The sequence below is a fragment of the Ovis aries genome, chromosome 21 (genome assembly GCF_016772045.2).
Source record: "Ovis aries strain OAR_USU_Benz2616 breed Rambouillet chromosome 21, ARS-UI_Ramb_v3.0, whole genome shotgun sequence".
NCBI lineage: Eukaryota > Metazoa > Chordata > Mammalia > Artiodactyla > Bovidae > Ovis > Ovis aries.
This window is the reverse complement of record NC_056074.1, coordinates 21,660,762-21,678,233: the sequence shown is the minus strand read 5'-3', so window position 1 is coordinate 21,678,233 and position 17,472 is coordinate 21,660,762. Positions and strand designations below refer to the sequence as shown.

The following is a 17,472-nucleotide window of genomic DNA, read 5'->3' as shown; positions in this document are numbered from 1 at the left end:
TGCAGTGATTTTGGAGCCCCAAAAATAAAGTCTCACACTGTTTCTACTGTTTCCCCATCTATTTCCCATGAAGTAAAGTAAGGCTCAAACTTCTCCAAGCCAGGCTTCAGAAATACATGTACCATGAACTCCCTGATGTTCAAGCTGGTTTTAGAAAAGGCAGAGGAACCAGAGATCAAATTGCCAACATCCGCTGGATCATGGAAAAAGCAAGAGAGTTCCACAAAAACATCTATTTCTGCTTCATTGACTATGCCAAAGCCTTTGACCGTGTGGATCACAATAAACTGTGGAAAATTCTGAAAGAGGTGGGAATACCAGACCACCTGACCTGCCTCTTGAAAAATCTGTATGCAGGTCAGGAAGCAACAGTTAGAACTGGACATGGAACAACAGACTGGTTCCAAATAGGAAAAGGAGTATGTCAAGGCTGTATATTGTCACCCTGCTTATTTAACTTCTATGCAGAGTACATCTTGAGAAACGCTGGACTGGAAGAAACACAAGCTGGAATCAAGATTTCTGGGAGAAATATCAATAACCTCAGATATGCAGATGACACCACTGTTATGGCAGAAAGTGAAGAGGAACTGAAAAGCCTCTTGATGAAAGTGAAAGAGGAGAGTGAAAAAGTTGGCTTAAAGCTCAACATTCAGAAAACGAAGATCATGGCATCTGGTCCCATCACTTCATGGGAAATAGATGGGGAAACAGTAGAAACAGTGTCAGACTTTATTTCTTGGGCTCCAAAATCACTGCAGATGGTGACTGCAGCCATGAAATTAAAAGGCACTTACTCCTTGGAAGAAAAGTTATGACCAACCTAGATAGCATATTCAAAAGCAGAGACATTACTTTGCCGACTAAGGTCTGCCTAGTCAAGGCTATGGTTTTTCCTGTGGTCATGTATGGATGTGAGAGTTGGACTGTGAAGAAGGCTGAGCGCCAAAGAATTGATGCTTTTGAACTGTGGTGTTGGAGAAGACTCTTGAGAGTCTCTTGGACTGCAAGGAGATCCAACCAGTCCATTCTGAAGGATATCAGCCCTGGGAATTTTGGAAGGAATGATGCTAAGGCTGAAACTGCAGTACTTTGGCCACCTCATGCGAAGAGTTGACTCATTGGAAAAGACTCTGATGCTGGGAGGGATTGGGGGCAGGAGGAGAAGGGGACGACCGAGGATGAGAAGGCTGGATGGCATCACGGACTCGATGGACATGAGTCTGAGTGAACTCCGGGAGCTGGTGATGGGCAGGAAGGCCTGGTGTGCTGTGATACATGGGGTCGCAAAGAGTCGGACATGACTGAGTGACTGAACTGAACTGAACTGATGGGACCAGATGCCATGATCTTCGTTTTTGAATGTTGAGCTTTAAGCCAACTTTTTCACTCTCCTCTTTCACTTTCATCAAGAGGCTTTTAGCTCCTCTTCACTTTCTGCCATAACAGTAGTGTCATCTGCATATCTGAGGTTATTGATATTTCTCCCGGCAATCTTGATTCCAGCTTGTGTTTCTTCCAGTCCAGTGTTTCTCATGATGTACTCTGCATAGAAGTTAAAGAAGCAGGGTAACAATATACAGCTTTGACGTACTCCTTTTCCTATTTGGAACCAGTCTGTTGTTCCATGTCCAGTTCTAACTGTTGCTTCCTGACCTGCATACAGATTTCTCAAGAGGCAGGTCAGGTGGTCTGGTATTCCCATCTCTTTCAGAATTTTCCACAGTTTATTGTGATCCACATGGTCAAAGGCTTTGGCATAGTCAATGAAGCAGAAATAGATGTTTTTGTGGAACTCTCTTGCTTTTCCATGATCCAGCGGATGTTGGCAATTTGATCTCTGGTTCCTCTGCCTTTTCTAAAACCAGCTTGAACATCTGGAAGTTCACAGTTCATGTATTTCTGAAGTCTGGCTTGGAGAATTTTGAGCATTACTTTACTAGCATGTGAGATGAGTGCAATTGTGTGGTAGTTTGAGCATTCTTTGGCATTGCCTTTCTTTGGAATTGGAATGAAAACTGACCTTTTCCAGTCCTGTGGCCACTGCTGAGTTTTCCAAACTTGCTGGCATATTGAGTGCAGCACTTTCACAGCATCATCTTTCAGGATTTGAAATAGCTCAACTGGAATGCCATCACCTCCACTAGCTTTGTTCGTAGTGATGCTTTCTAAGGCCCACTTGACTTCACATTTCAAGATGTCTGGCTCTAGATTAGTGATTACATCATCATGATTATCTGAGTCATGAAGATCTTTTTTGTACAGTTCTTCTGTGTATTCTTGCCACCTCTTCTTAATATCTTCTGCTTCTGTTAGGTCCAGACCATTTCTGTTCTTTATCGAGCCCATCTTTGCATGAAATGTTCCCTTGGTATCTCTAATTTTCTTGAAGAGATCTCTAGTCTTTCCCATTCTGTTCTTTTCCTCTTTCTTTCTTTGCATTGATCGCTGAAGAAGGCTTTCTTGTCTGTTCTTGCTATTCTTTGGAACTCTGCATTCAGATGCTTATATCTTTCCTTTTCTCCTTTGCTTTTGCCTCTCTTCTTTTCACAGCTAATTGTAAGCCCTCCCCAGAGAGCCATTTTGCTTTTTTGCATGTCTTTTCCATGGGAATGGTCTTGATCCCTGTCTCCTGTACAATGTCACGAACCTCATTCCTTAGTTCATCAGGCACTCTATCTATCAGATCTAGACCCTTAAATCTATTTTTCACTTCTACTGTATAATCATAAGGGATTTGATTTAGGTCATACCTGAATGGTCTAGTGGTTTTCCCTACTTACTTCAATTTCTGTCTGAATTTGGCAATAAGGAGTTCATGATCTGAGCCGCAGTCAGCTCCCGGTCTTATTTTTGTTGACTGTATAGAGCTTCTCCATCTTTGGCTGCAAAATGTAGCTTTATTCCTAGATAGATTTTGTTCTTTTTGTTTCAGTAGTGAATGGGATTGATTACTTAGTTTGTCCTTCTGATTTCTTTATATAGTCTTCTATTGATGTTGCTTCCATGTCTTGGCTATTGTAAACAGTGCTGCAGTGAACATTAGGGTGCATATATCCTTTTGGACCATATTTTTCTCCAGATACATACCCAAGAGTGGGATTGCAGGTTTTATGATATCTCTGGTTTTAGCTTGTTTAAGGAACCTCCATACAGTTGTCCCTAATGGCTGTACCAATTTACATTCCCACCAACAGTGTAGGAGGGTTTCCTTCTTTCTACACCCACTCAAGAATTATTATATATTGATTTTTTTGATGATAGCCATTCTGACTGGTCTGAGTTGATTTCTCATTGTAGTTTTGATTTGCATTTCTCTAATAATTAGCAGTGTGGAACATCTTTTCATATGCCTCTAGGCCATCTGTATGTCATCTTTGGAGAAATGTCTATTTAGGTCTTCTGCTCATTTTTGATTGGCTTGTTTGTTTTGATGATATTAAGATTCATGAGCTGTTTGTAAATTTTGGAGACTAATCCCTGTCAGTCATATCATTTTCAAAAATTCTCTTTCATTCTCTGGGTTATCTTCATTTTGCTTATGGTATCCTTTGCTTTGCAAAAACTTTTGTTTTTATTTCTGTTACTCTGGGAGATGGATCAAAAAAGATAGTGTTGTGATTCATGTAGAGTATTCTGCCTATGTTTTCCTCTAAGAATTTTGTAGTGTCAGATTTCACATTTAGGTCTTTAATCTGTGTGTGTGTGTGTGTGTGTGTGTGTGTGTGTGTGGTGTTAAAGAGTGTTCTATTTTCATTTTTTATATGTAGCTGTCCAATTTTATCAACACCATTTATTGAAGAGACTGTCTTTCCTCCATTGTATAGTCTTGCTTCCTCCTTCATAGATTAATTGATGATAGGTACATGAGTTTATTTCTGGGTTTTCTATCCTGTTACATTCATCTGTATGCCTGTTTTTGTTCCAGTACCATACTGTTTTGATGACTACAGTACCATACTGTTTTGATGACTATAGCTTTGTCATATAGTCTGAAATCAGGGCACTTGATTCCTCCAACTCCATTTTTCTTTCACAAGATAGTTTTGACTATTTGGTGTCTTTTGTGTCTCCATACACAAAATTGTGTCTCCATGATTTGTCTCCATACAAATTGTAAATTTTTTTTTCCTAGTTCTGTGAAAAATGCCATTGGTAATTGATAGGGATTGCATTCAGTCTATAGATTGCCTTGGTTAGTGTAGCTATCTTAGCAATATTGATTCTTTTGATTTCTTTCATCAGTGTCTTATAATTTCTGAAATACAGGTCTTTTATTTCTTTAGAAAGGTTTGTTTCTAGGCAATCATTTTATATGAAGGTAAGTGGGATTGTTTCTTGAGTTGCTTTTTGATATTTTTTATCCATTATATAAAAATGCAACAGATTTCTGTATATTAATTTTGTGACTTACAACTCTACCAAAGATTACAGATTTCTGTGAATCAATTTTGTTACTTTGCCTGCATTGTGGGCAGACTCTTACTATTTGAGCTACTCGGGAATCCTTTGTTACTTGCAGCTTTCTTCAGGTAACAATTCATTGATAAGTTCTAGTAGTTTTCTGGTAGTGTCTTTAGGATTTTCTATGTATAGTATCATGTCATTTCCAAATAATATCAGTTTAACTTCTTTTCTCATTCAGATTCCTTTTATTCCTTTTTCTTTGATTGCTGTGGCTAGGACTTCCAAAACTATGTTGAATAAAAGTGGTGAGAGTGGACATTCTTGTCTTGTTCCTTATCTTAGAGGAAATGCTTGCAGATTTTCACCACTGAGTATGATGCTAGCTATTGGTCTGTCACATATAACCTTTATTATGTTGAGATGTATTTCCTCTATTTCCATTTTCTGGAGAGTCTTTATCAAAATTTCGTCAAACTTTCTGCATCTATTGATGTGATCACATGGTTTTTATTTGAGTTGTTAATGTGGTGTATCACATTGTTTTGTAGATATTGAAAAATCCTGCATCTTTGGGATAAATCCCACTTGATCATGATCCAGTATGGTTCTTTTAATGTATTTTTGTATTCAAAGTGCTATATTTTGTTGAGGATTTTTATGTCTATGTTCATCAGTGGTACTGACCTATAATTTTCTTTTGTGTGTGTGTGTGTTGTCTTTGTTTGGTTTTGATATCAAGGTGATGGCAGCCTCATAGAATGAATCTGGAAGTTTTCTGTCCTCTGCAATTTTTTGGGAACAGTTTCAGATGAATAGATGTTAGCTCTTCTCTAAATATTTGATAGAATTCATCTATGACGCCATCTGTCATGGACTTTTGTTGAGTTTTTTAAATCACAGTTTCAATTTCATTACTTGGGATTGGTCTCTTTGTTTTCAATTTCTTCCTGGCTCACTCTTGGGAGATTGTACTTTTCTAAGAATTTGTGCATTTCTTCCAGGTTGTCTGTTTTATTGGTATACAGTTGCTTGTAATAGTCTCTTATGATCCTTTGTATTTCTGTGGTATCAGTTGTAACTTTTCTTTTTTCATTTCAGATTTTAATGATTTGAGTCCTCTCCCTTTTCTTGGTGAGACTGGCTAAAGTTTTCTCAATTTTATGTTTTTGAAGAAACAGCTTTTAGTTTCATTGATTGTAGCTATTGTTTTCTTCATCTCTATTTATTTTATTTCTGCTCTGGTCTTTATGATTTCTTTCTTTTACTAACTTTAGGTTTTGCTTTTTGTTTCTTCAGTTGTTTTAGGTGTTAAGTTTAGGGTGTTTAGTTGAGATTTTTCTTGTTACCTAACATCAGACTGTATTGCTATAAATGTCCTTCTTAGAATTGCTTTTACTCCATCTCATAGGTTTTGGATCATTGGGTTTTGTTTTCATTTGTCTCTAGGTATTTTTAAATTTCTTCTTCAATTCCTTCAGTGACCCATTGGTTGTTTAAAAGCATTTTGTTTAGCTTGCACATGTTTGGGTGTGTGTGTGTGTTAGTTTTTTTTTTTTTCTTGTGTGTGTGCATGCTCAGTTGTGTCCAACTTTGCTATCCTGTAGACTGTAGCCCACCAGCCTCCTCTGTTCATGGAATTTTTCAAGCAAGAATACTGGAGTGGGTTGCCATTTCCTTCTCTAGGGAGTCTTTCTGGTCAAGGCATAGAACTTGTGTCTCCTGTGTCTCCTGCACTGGAAGGTGGATTCTTTACCACTGTGCCATCTGGGAAGCCACTTTTTCCCCCCATTATAGTGTATTTCTAATCTCATAGTGTTGTGATCAGAAAAGATGCTTGATAGGATTTCAGTTTTAGATTTACAGAGGCTCACTTTGCAGTCAATCCTGAAGAGTGTTCTATGTGCACATGAGACGAATGTGTATTCTGCTTTTGAATGGAATATTCTATAAATATCAATTAAGGCTAATGTGTAATTTAAGGCCTGTGTTTCCTTAATGATTTTCTGTCTGGATGATCTGTCCATTGAGGAAAGTGGGGTATTAAAGTCTCCCATTACTGCTGCGTTTCTGTTGCTTTCTCCCTTATTTGCCTTCTGTATTGAGTTGCTGCTATGTCGGGTGCATATGTATTTATAATTGTTATATCTTCTTCTTGAAGTGATCCTTTGATCATTATGTGGTATCTTTCTTTGTCTTTTGTAACAGTTTTTATTTTAAAGTCTGTTTTGTCTGATATATGAGTATAGCTGCTCTAACTTTCAGTTGATCTCCATTTACATGGAATACCTTTTTCCATTCCCAAATCATAAATTTCTTTTTTTAAAAATGAGGTAGTAGTTAAAAGCATGAACTTGGGAGGCTGCATAAAGCAGGAACCCTGGAGCTAGGCTATTCCCATGTGGATCCTAGTTCCGCTATTACCTAGCTCTGTAGCTTTGGAAAAGTTATTTAATCTTTATTTTGCTTCCAACCTCTGTAAAACTGGAATGGTAATAGCTGGTAATATTTGAGGTTTCAGTGAAGATTAAATGAGTAAATACTTGTGGAAGAGTGCCTGGCACATAGTGCTGTGGAAGCGTCTGTTAAAGCAAAGAATAAATAGATAAATATACCCTAGGATGTGGTAGGGATTATTTAAATATGAAATATAAAGGCCTACAGTCACTTCCTGGCAGTAAGCATTGTACATATTGGCTGTTACTATTTTCTTTTAATTTAATTGTCCTATAGTTGATTTGCGATGTTGTGTTACTTTCAGGTATACAGCAAAGTGATTCAGTTTCACATAAATAAATCTATTTTTCACAATCTTAGCTATTATAAGTTATTGCAAGATAATGAATTTAGTTCCCTGTGCTATACAGTAGTTCATTATTGCTTATCTGCTTTGTATGTAGCAGTGTATATCTAATGTATCCCTCTCCCTGATTTCATCTTTGATAACCATATAACTGCCTTTTATGACCACCTCTATTTCTGTTTTGTTAATAAGTTTATGTGTATCATCTATAGATTCTGTATATACATGATATCATATAATATTTGTCAATCTCCATCTGACTTCACTTATGATAATCTCTAGGTGTACCCTTGTTGCTGCAAATGGCATTATTTAATTCTTTATATCTGAGTGATATTCTGTTGTGTATATGTACCATGTCCTCTTCATCTGTCAGTGGACATTCAGGTTGCTCCCATTTCTTGGCTATTATAAATAGTGCTGCTATGAACATTGGGGTGCATGTATCATTTCAAATTAGAGTTTTCATCTTTTCTGGGTATATGCCCAAGAGTGGTATTGCTTGGCTGTTACCGAATAAATGTTAGCTATATTGTCAAAAGTAGAATTAATCTTTCCTCAGTTCAGTTCGATCACTCAGTTGTGTCTGACTTTTTGTGACCCCTTGGGCTGTGGCATGCCAGGCATCCCTGTCCATCACCACCTCCTGGAGTTTACTCAAACTCATGTCCACTGAGTTGGTGATGCCATTCAACCATCTCATCCCTTGTTGTCCCCTTCTCCTCCCGCCTTCAATCTTTCCCAGCATCAGGATCTTTTCCAAGGAAGCAGTTCTTGACTAACTCAAGGTGGGCAAAGTATTGGAGTTTCAGCATCAGTCCTTCCAATTAATATTCAGGACTGATTTCCTTTAGGATGGACTGGTTGGATCTCCTTGCAGTCCAAGGGACTCTCAAGAGTCTTCTCCAACACCACAGTTCAAAAGCATCAATTCTTTGGTGCTCAGCTTTCTTTATAGTCCAACTTTCACATCCACACATGACTACTGGAAAAACCATAGCTTTGACTAGACAGATCTTGTTGGCAAAGTAGTGTCTCTGCTTTTTAATATGCTATCTAGGTTGGTCATAACTTTTCTTCCAAGGAGCAAGTGTTTTTTAATTTCATGGCTGCAGTCACCATCTGCAGTGATTTTTAAGCCTCAAAAATAGTCTGTCACTGTTTTCATTGCTTCCCTGTCTATTTGCCATGAAGTGATGGGACCAGTTGCCATGATCTTAGTTTTCTGAATGTTGAGTTTTAAGCCAAGTTTTTCACTCTTTTTTCACTTTCATCAACAGGCTTTTTAGTTCTTCTTCACTTTTTGCCATAAGGGTGGTGTCATCTGCATATCTGAGGTTATTGATATTTCTCCCAGCAATCTTGATTCCAGCTTGGGTTTCTTCCAGTCCAGCGTTTCTCATGATGTACTCTGCATATAAATTAAATAAGCAGGGTGACAATATACAGCCTTGACGTACCCGTTTTCCTATTTGGAACCAGTCTGTTGTTCCATGTCCAGTTCTAACTGCTGCTTCTTGACCTGCATCCAGATTTCTCAGAAGGCAGGTCAGGAGGTCTGGTATTCCCATCTCTTTAAGAATTTTTCAGAGTTTGATGTGATCCACACAGTCAAAGTCTTTGGCATAGTCAATAAAACAGAAGTAGATGTTTTTCCTAGGCATTGTAGGCATTATGCTAGGATATTGCTAGGAAATTGCTAGCAAACTTGTTTCTTTTAATCTTCTTTGACATTTTTTAGGATTTGGAGAATAGTCTACCCAGGTGTTCTCTACACCTGTGATGATTTGTTTCCCTTACAGAAAGAAGATAGTAGCTTATCTGGTTTTTCTCCTTTCCTCCCAATAATCCTGCCAGGGATACACATTGGATAGGAGTGGCCTTGTTTCTCACATCCATTTTGCCTTGAACTCCCCACTGAGACTTCAGGGAGGCAGTTTTTGGTTCAGGGGCACATAGAGGCCATAGGGTGGAAGCTGGTACTGCACTCATTTTGGAGCTCTTTGGGGTGTGAGCTATTTCTCCAGACAATCAATATATATCTTTGTGGAGCTGCTGGAAAAAAGACTTTTTCCTGAAAGCTTTTTGTATTTAATATTGATTTAGCTCTGGAACCATTTAAAAATTAACCCTGATGTTTTCATCCTAGTGTATGGAAAAAACACACTCATCCAGCAATAACCACTTCAACATTTTGAGTGTATGTAGTTATCCTGTTGGTCTGCCTAATATTCTGAAGAAATGGGTTCCCTGGCATAAGTTACTGGGAAAATGACAAATATTTTAATGAAAATAATTGGTTGATCTTAACCTATCTATGTTATTTGGAATTATTGTTCCTGACTTTTATTTATGAATCTAACATGGGAATCAGGCAGTTTTGTGAGATTTGAATTCAGTTCATAGTAATTGATTGTTGCTGGTTTTAGAAAAGGCAGAGGAACCAGAGATCAAATTGCCAATATCTGCTGGATCATGGAAAAAGCAAGAGAGTTCCACAAAAACATCTATTTGTGCTTTATTGACTGCCAAAGCCTTTGACTGTGTGGATCACAATAAAATGATGGAAAATTCTGAAAGAGTTGGGAATACCAGACCACCTGACCTGCCTCTTGAGAAATCTGTATGCAGGTCAGGAAGCAACAGTTAGAACTGGACATGGAACAACAGACTGGTTCCAAATAGGAAAAGGAGTACGTCAAGGCTGTATATTGTCACCCTGCTTATTTAACTTATATGCAGAGTACATCATGAGAAATGCTGGACTGGAAGAAACACAAGCTGGAATCAAGATTGCTGGGAGAAATATCAATAACCTCAGATATGCAGATGACACCACCCTTATGGCAGAAAGTGAAGAGGAACTAAAAAGCCTCTTGATGAAAGTAAAAGAGGAGAGTGAAAAAGTTGGCTTAAAGCTCAACATTCAGAAAACGAAGATCATGGCATCCAGTCCCATCACTTCATGGGAAATAGATGGGAAAACAGTGGAAACAGTGTCAGACTTTATTTTTCTGGGCTCCAAAATCACTGCAGATGGTGATTTGCAACCATGAAATTAAAAGACGCTTACTCCTTGGAAGAAAAGTTATGACCAACCTAGATAGCATATTGAAAAGCAGAGACATTACTTTGCCGACTAAGGTCCGCCTAGTCAAGGCTATGGTTTTTCCTGTGGTCATGTATGGATGTGAGAGTTGGACAGTGAAGAAGGCTGAGCGCCAAAGAGTTGATGCGTTTGAACTGTGGTGTTAGAGAAGACTCTTGAGAGTCTCTTGGACTGCAAGGAGATCCAACCAGTCCATTCTGAAGGAGATCAGCCCTGGGATTTCTTTGGAAGGAATGATGCTAAAGCTGAAACTGCAGTACTTTGGCCACCTCATGCGAAGAGTTGACTCATTGGAAAAGACTCTGATGCTGGGAGGGTTTGGGGGCAGGAGAAGAAGGGGATGACAGAGGATGAGATGGCTGGATGTCATCACTGACTCGGTGTGTGCGAGTGTGAGTGAACTCCGGGAGATGGTGATGGACAGGGAGGCCTGGCGTGCTGCGATGCATGGGGTTGCAAAGAGTTGGACACGACTGGGAGACTGAACTGAACCCTTAAGGATAGGCTTTGGAGAATTATTCACACTGTTTATGGCTAGGGTCTGCCTAGCACTTAAGCAAGAACTTAGGTTGAAGAAAATTGAGCTATGTAAATACATGGTAGGGAAGATTCACCCTCATAGTTATTTTGAGTCAAAATACTGGATTCAAAATAATTCTGAGTCAAAGGATTTGCTGTGTTAGATAATCTGTAAGTCAATGTGAACGTTAGGATACACTCATTTGTGCATAGTGCAAAGGAGGCATTTTTATTCCTGGATGCGATATTTATGGGAGCAGCTGATCCATTTTACCATACCTGAAACCTGGCGACCAAGTTGGGCAAGAATCTTAAAAGAACGGTGTGACCCCATCTTTGGCCAGGAAGGCCTTTTATTTTGGGTGGGAGCAGTAGTATAAAAGATTGAGCTGGAAATGCTTGGTCTAAGAGAGAAAGCTTTGTAGTGAATATTATTGCTGTTTTCACATACTTGAAGGTTGAACAAATTTTTCTGGGAGCCAGGACAGTTCACTGGAGCAGTACACTTGGCTGAGGTGCCAGGCTAAGGGGAGAAATGCTGCTCACAAAATCTGACTGGTAACTTTATCACCTATACAGCTGGTCCTTCCCACAAACTCCTAGGAAGACTCAAAAGCACTTGAGGGCTGAAGAGAGAGGACTGGTAGGGGTGAGAGCTCACTGAACACTGACTCACTATTGCTTTCAGTGCCCTCTCTTCCCTTGAAAGCTCCACATGGTTCTTATTCACTTGCTCGTAGCATCAGACTTCTGCTGTTTGACCATGATTAGTTGCCCGGGGCATAAAGCAACACCTGGTGTACTTAACCACAGTGCTGCTTAACTTTTAGTGTGTGCGTGAATCATCTGTGAGTCTTATTCAAGTGCAGATTCTGATTCAAGTGGGTCTTGGTTCGGGCCCTATAATCTGAATTTCAGTAGATGATGATGCTGCACGTCAGTGGACCATACTTGAGTAACAAGTGTGTGTGTTAGTCACTTAGTTGTGTCTAACTCTTTGCACCCTCATGCACCATAGCCCACCAGGCTCCTCTGTCCATGGGATTTTCCAGGCAAGAGTACTGGAGTGGGTAGCCATTCCCTTCTCCAGGGGATCTTCCTGACCCAGGGATTGAACCCAGGTCTCCCGCACTGCAGGCAGATTCTTTATCATCTCTGAACCAGCAGAGAAGCAGGCTCTACTACAAATCTGCAGTCTGTGCTTTAGCCTAATGTCAGGCGCTCTCAGGCCAAATGACTGCCTCCTCCATGCTGCTTTCAGGACTAAGCCTCACAACAGTATTAGCAGAGGATTACTGCCTGCAAGTACTGCCCTGTTCTCTTCTCAGTATTCATGAAGCAGTTTTAGCCAGGTATCACTTAGCTATCTGATTTCTTTTTCATCTCTAGGACCACTTTTGCAGTTATCTATTAATAACTTTTATTTTCCCTTTTTAATTGCATAAGAGCATTCTTAGGCACAAGATTTGGCCTTGTCTGCAGGCTTGAAATGCTGGGGAATTACTGTCATGTGTAAATGGTCTTGAACTCTAACAGTTTTGTTTTTTAAACATAGCATCTTGACTTTCATCTGGGTTGTTTGAGATACAGCAATTTTTGTATATATGCAAGATGTCCCAAGACACAAGTAACCATTTGCATAATATTAGTGCATATTTGTTATAACTGTATGTTTGTGATTACCTTGAGGTACCCACTTACTCCAGTTCATTGCAAAATGATCTTTAATAGATATGTTTATAATACACTGAGCAGTTGCTCAATGAGGCAATGATGATTAAATCTGGTTAAATATATATGCCTCATTTTTTCTTTGTTTATTATGATTCAATTTATCATGAATATTTTTGATTGTCATTGATTGAGGTCCTTTCAAGTTCATGTTCCTTCCCCTAGGAGTAGCTTATTGGTCCAAGTAAAGTCATCGAAAGAGTTCTTATTATGTGTTAATCTTGGTAAGGTCTTAAGTACCAAGTTATGTTGCTTTTCTGTACAGGAGCTGTGTGGTCTTGGACAAGGTATTTTAATATCTCTGATCATCTGTGAACTCATCTGTAAAATAGTGATAATAGTACTTAGCCTGAAGAAATTAAATGAGATATTTATGAAAGCCCATTTCTAGAATGCCATATTTAATCATGAAATGATAGCTTCGACTTTCCTTTGTTTCCCATTCACCAATTTCTAGCTTTTTTGAGGGGAGGGGCATACATTTGATTTCTTTTCCCACTATTCTCTAAGTAGGAAATCTTAGAACAGGATCTGTATTTTAAATCCTATCTTAGCTTTTCAATATGTGTCCAGCGCTGACACACTGAGTAAATTAATGAATGACCTGATAATCTCTAAGATTCTCCTGACCTTTTAAGTCCTCTGATTGTTTGATTCTTCTAGTATTCTGGGTGCTTAGAAAAAAAATTGGAGAATTCTCTTAAAATGAATGTCTTGTATGTTAAGGGATTTCCTCCCTAACAGTCTTAAAAATATATATATTATATTATTACTAGTAAGTATGTACCTGGCCCCAGGAGATGGCTGCAATAGTATAAATAACCTTTTCTATTTATGATCTTGAGCCTAATTCTTTGTATAGTTCTCGTGAGGTGGGTCAGAGGCTGGTCTTGACTTCGCTTTTCCTGCAGTGTGATCTCGGTGAAAGATGAGCAAGAAATGTGCGTGTGTTTTCTTATGTGAGATTTGGAAGTCATGGATAATAGAAGCTGAGATTCATAATATATTCATCACAGTGCTCATGGAGGATGCATTTTATGTTCTGGATTAAATGTGCTTGGGTTAGTGGGGTCAGGCCAACTCAGCGGATTAAAGCAGAAGCAGTAGGTCCTTCCACATCTTGAGATTGAACATGGTTACCTATTTGGGCAAGCAGTTCTTGAATTGCCTGTGCGGATAAGCTGTTGGGAGACAGTGCCAGCTGAGTCCATCTTTACTACCTTGTCTCTGTGCCTCTGAGATGAGGCCTAACTGGTATTGTCACATCTAGCTCCGAGTTTAAAATCTGGGTTGGGTATGTTACTTAATTCCAGAATCTCAGTGTTTTTTTTTTTTAAAGATCCTCAGAAGGTATCGTATCAGTCTTCCAGGCTTTTGTGAGTGATGGATTAGACAGCATATGTCAGAGGCCCAGTGCAGTGCCTGGCAGCGAGATTGGACCCTGTGGTGATGATGGTCACGGTGACACATTTCAGAAGGGATACATAGGAAACTGCCTAGTTCTGCCCCCGTGAAAGTGCCAGCCCTGGTGTGTGACTGAGGACTGTCCCAAAGTTGCCTGCTGCCTTTTATGGCCAGTGTGCCGACTGCAGAGGAGGTGCTGAGTTTTTCACGGATCTAGAAAAAGAAGGTAACAATCTGCAAAAAAGAAAAGGTCAATCACATGTTTCATTCCATGACATTTGGAAATATTAACACATAATGCGAGTAGCTTCAAATGTTCCTTCCTTATTGGTTATGTAGGAATTGTTCACTTATAGTGTCTTGTCCAGGGGGAAGTAAAAACAACAGCAACAACAAAAAACCTTATTCATCTCTTCTGTGATAGTTTGTTTCCATCCCTGATAGTCCACGTGACTTGTATTTTCCTTTAATTCTTGAAAAAGTGGAAGTGGCAGTAATAAAAATAAACATCGTTAAACCCATTCCACGTGAATGGCCTTTTGTAGACAATAGAAAGGAGACCTGAATTACATTTAAGTGACACTGCACAGAGCTTTGCCAATTAGCTTGTCACCTGTCACTCACAGTGCGTCCGTGAGTCACCATATCAGGCCTTCAAGCTGTCACTGTGAGGACTCTTGGACGGAAGGTGAATTGGGTTCCATGTTGTACAGTTAACTGTGGGTTGTGTTTCTTTGCATCATGTTGAGTTAATTTTAGAGTCTGGGAATCCTGATAGAAGTCACGAGGATTGATGAGGGCTGTGATAACCAGAAGTAAAACAAAGCGCATTTTTGTTCTTTACACACAGCTATTTTGAGCTGGAGAGCAGTGGTCTGAGGGATGAGATTCGCTATCACTACATGCACAGTGGGAGGCCCCGGACAGAGGCGCTTCCGTACCGGCTGGCCGATGGGCAGTGGCACAGGGTTGCACTGTCAGTCAGCGCCTCCCATCTCCTCCTCCACATCGACTGCAACAGGTATGTCCTGGCCTTTGATCTTCTGTGATTGTGCCCTTGAAATCGAGCAATGGGGAGGGGAAAAAACCAATTCCCTCCAAGCCTTGCTGGGGAAGAAAAACCAAGGGACCCTAGGAGTCATTTAACATACCGAATGGGCCATTAGGTGTCCTGGAATGACCAACTGTAATATGCTAAGAAAACAGTTCATTAAAATGAAACCATATGCAGCGATTAGGAAGAAATGTACAAAAGGTTGATTACAGATGGGGGACTATTAAGTACACCTCGGTGTAACCGGCTGGAATTCCTTGGAGCTGTGACTACAGTTAACTGTGATGTATTGTTGTTGAGTCCATTCCACTTGGAAGCGAATGAGCTGGTCTACCTTCAAATGAATTGAGAAGCCGGTGCTACTGGAGCGGCTAATTCTATTTCAATTCATCAAGCACAGCTTTGCTTAAATATTTTTTCCAAATGGAAACTTCTTAAAGGGGCTATTCTTGGAATCTTTTGGAATTGATGCCATTTATCCTCTGCAGAGGGATGAGCCTTCTGGTTTATCAGAGGATGGCAGGATTACTTTGAAGATGGGGGTGTAGGGGGCAAGAAGGGGAAGGGAGAGTTTCATTGGATGCTGTGGATTGGGGTGGGAAGGAGATATCTTCCTCCATGTCTGTCCCGAGGAGGAGGTTTACTGCCAGCTGAAGAAAGGACACTACTGGTCTATATTGGTTCACATGTGGCTGGACAGCTGGATGATGGTGGTGAAGGGGGATGTTTTCATTTCTAAAGAACCCACTGAAAGTCTATGAATAGTGATCTGAGTCCTTTTATAGAGAATCTTTTGTGATGCAAAGTAGCCATGAATGATTGGTCTTCATTACTATTACTGCCAAAGTTTAAATGATTGTTTGGTCACAGGACTTGTTCTTTTAGGCCCTGGAAAATGTACAGGCATGTTGAGGACAGCCTCCATTCTGGGGTCCAGTAGAAAGAAGGGGATATTTCAGTGTGCTTGCTACTCCGACTCTGCGGTCTCTCTTAGGAGAGGACCTGGAAAGGCTGAGAACAGAAGCTAGTGTCAGGTTTAAGGGAAGTTCCACCATCTTGAAGTGAGTCTTGGTCTAGCTTAGTCTATCTATTTAAAGTGCTTTCTGGATTTTCTGGGGAATTGTGGCTTCAGCTAGATGTAATGTGTGCCTAGATGACATTTCCATAGAAACAAGTAGCTCCTTTTTACCTTGGGCTGGGCAGCTTGGATGAAGCCAGCTCTCAGCCACTCGTTCCATTTCTGCCTTCAAGAACTCACTGGCTCTTTCAATTCTCTAGAACTAAAGTGGCCTGTCAGGTAGCATTTGTTTCACCCTACCCACCACCCATATATTGCTCAAATGGGAGACAAGAAGGGTCCTGTGTGTCCTTCTATACCATAGGTAAGAAAGAGACGTTGAAGCCCTAGTTTAGTACTTCCCAACTGAAACATCCTGGAGACAACTGCTGTTTTCTTGCTCCGCAATTGTTTACTTCCTCTTTGTGTAAGTCTTATCTTTTATTTCCCAATAGTCTTCTCTCTAGAGAAGAGAAAAGAGAGGGAGGGTAGTTTGTGCTAATTGAAGGTTCCCTGCCTTTACAAATGCTCTGGTCCCTATGAAATTGTCTCCTCTGCCATCCTCAGACACTTGTTAGCTGTGTGAATTTGGACACATTAATTCCTTTGCATCTCAATGTAATTTGTAAACTGGGACTGTTAGTACTATATGTACTGTTATGCGTATTCACAGATGGGAAAGTTAAGTAAGACAATTTGCATAAAGTGCTTTGGGTGGTGCTTGGCCTTTGGCACCCAGTCCCTGGTGGTGGTGGTGGTTGTGACTGTTGTTATTTTTTATTCTGCACTTCTGTGGTGACCCAGTGTCTCCAGACTTTCATTTGTTGTGTATTCTGGCCTCTCTGCCATGAAAGTAGGGAGAGAACAGGAGAGCTGGAACCCGCAGTATGCTTTAGGGTCAGCTGCATTTATACATTGGAGAGGAAATGGCCACCCACTCCAGTGTTCTTGCCTGGAGAATCCCAGAGACGGCGGAGCCTGGTGGGCTGCCATCTGTGGGGTCGCACAGAGTTGGACATGACTGGAGTGACTTAGCAGCAGCAGCAGCAGCATTTATACAGAATGGATTTAAGGAGGTTCTAAATACTAGTCCCCTTCTCTGGTGGTTTGTTTTTTATACTTTCATTCGTAGCATGACTTATTTTCCTTTATTTAAGATCTTGGACAGAAAACATAAAGTTGGTGCCAATTTATGATTCATGGACCCAGGACAGATGAAGTTTTTAGATAGGTTAGGGAGAGAGAAGCTGGGAATGACTGGGCCAGGGGATAGGTCAATTTTGATTTTGGTGTAGGAAAAGTCTAGAAACAGTTATAAAACCTGACTACACTTAAGAATTATGGATAACCAGGGGCCATCTCTGACCTGGTGAATCAGATTCCCTGAGTGT

The 17,472-nt window shown here is 40.0% G+C and overlaps 1 protein-coding gene across 7 annotated transcripts in view; it reads left to right on the top strand.

Annotated features, from left to right (window-relative positions):
• NELL1 (neural EGFL like 1) overlaps nt 1-17,472 on the top strand; it is a 1,034,396-nt gene that overhangs the window by 160,876 nt on the left and 856,048 nt on the right. For all 7 annotated transcript variants that reach the window (XM_060403970.1, XM_060403968.1, XM_042238438.2 and 4 more), the window contains exon 4: nt 14,821-14,991. In XM_060403970.1, coding sequence (XP_060259953.1) covers nt 14,821-14,991 — 171 coding nt within the window. The remainder of the gene's footprint in view (nt 1-14,820; nt 14,992-17,472) is intronic.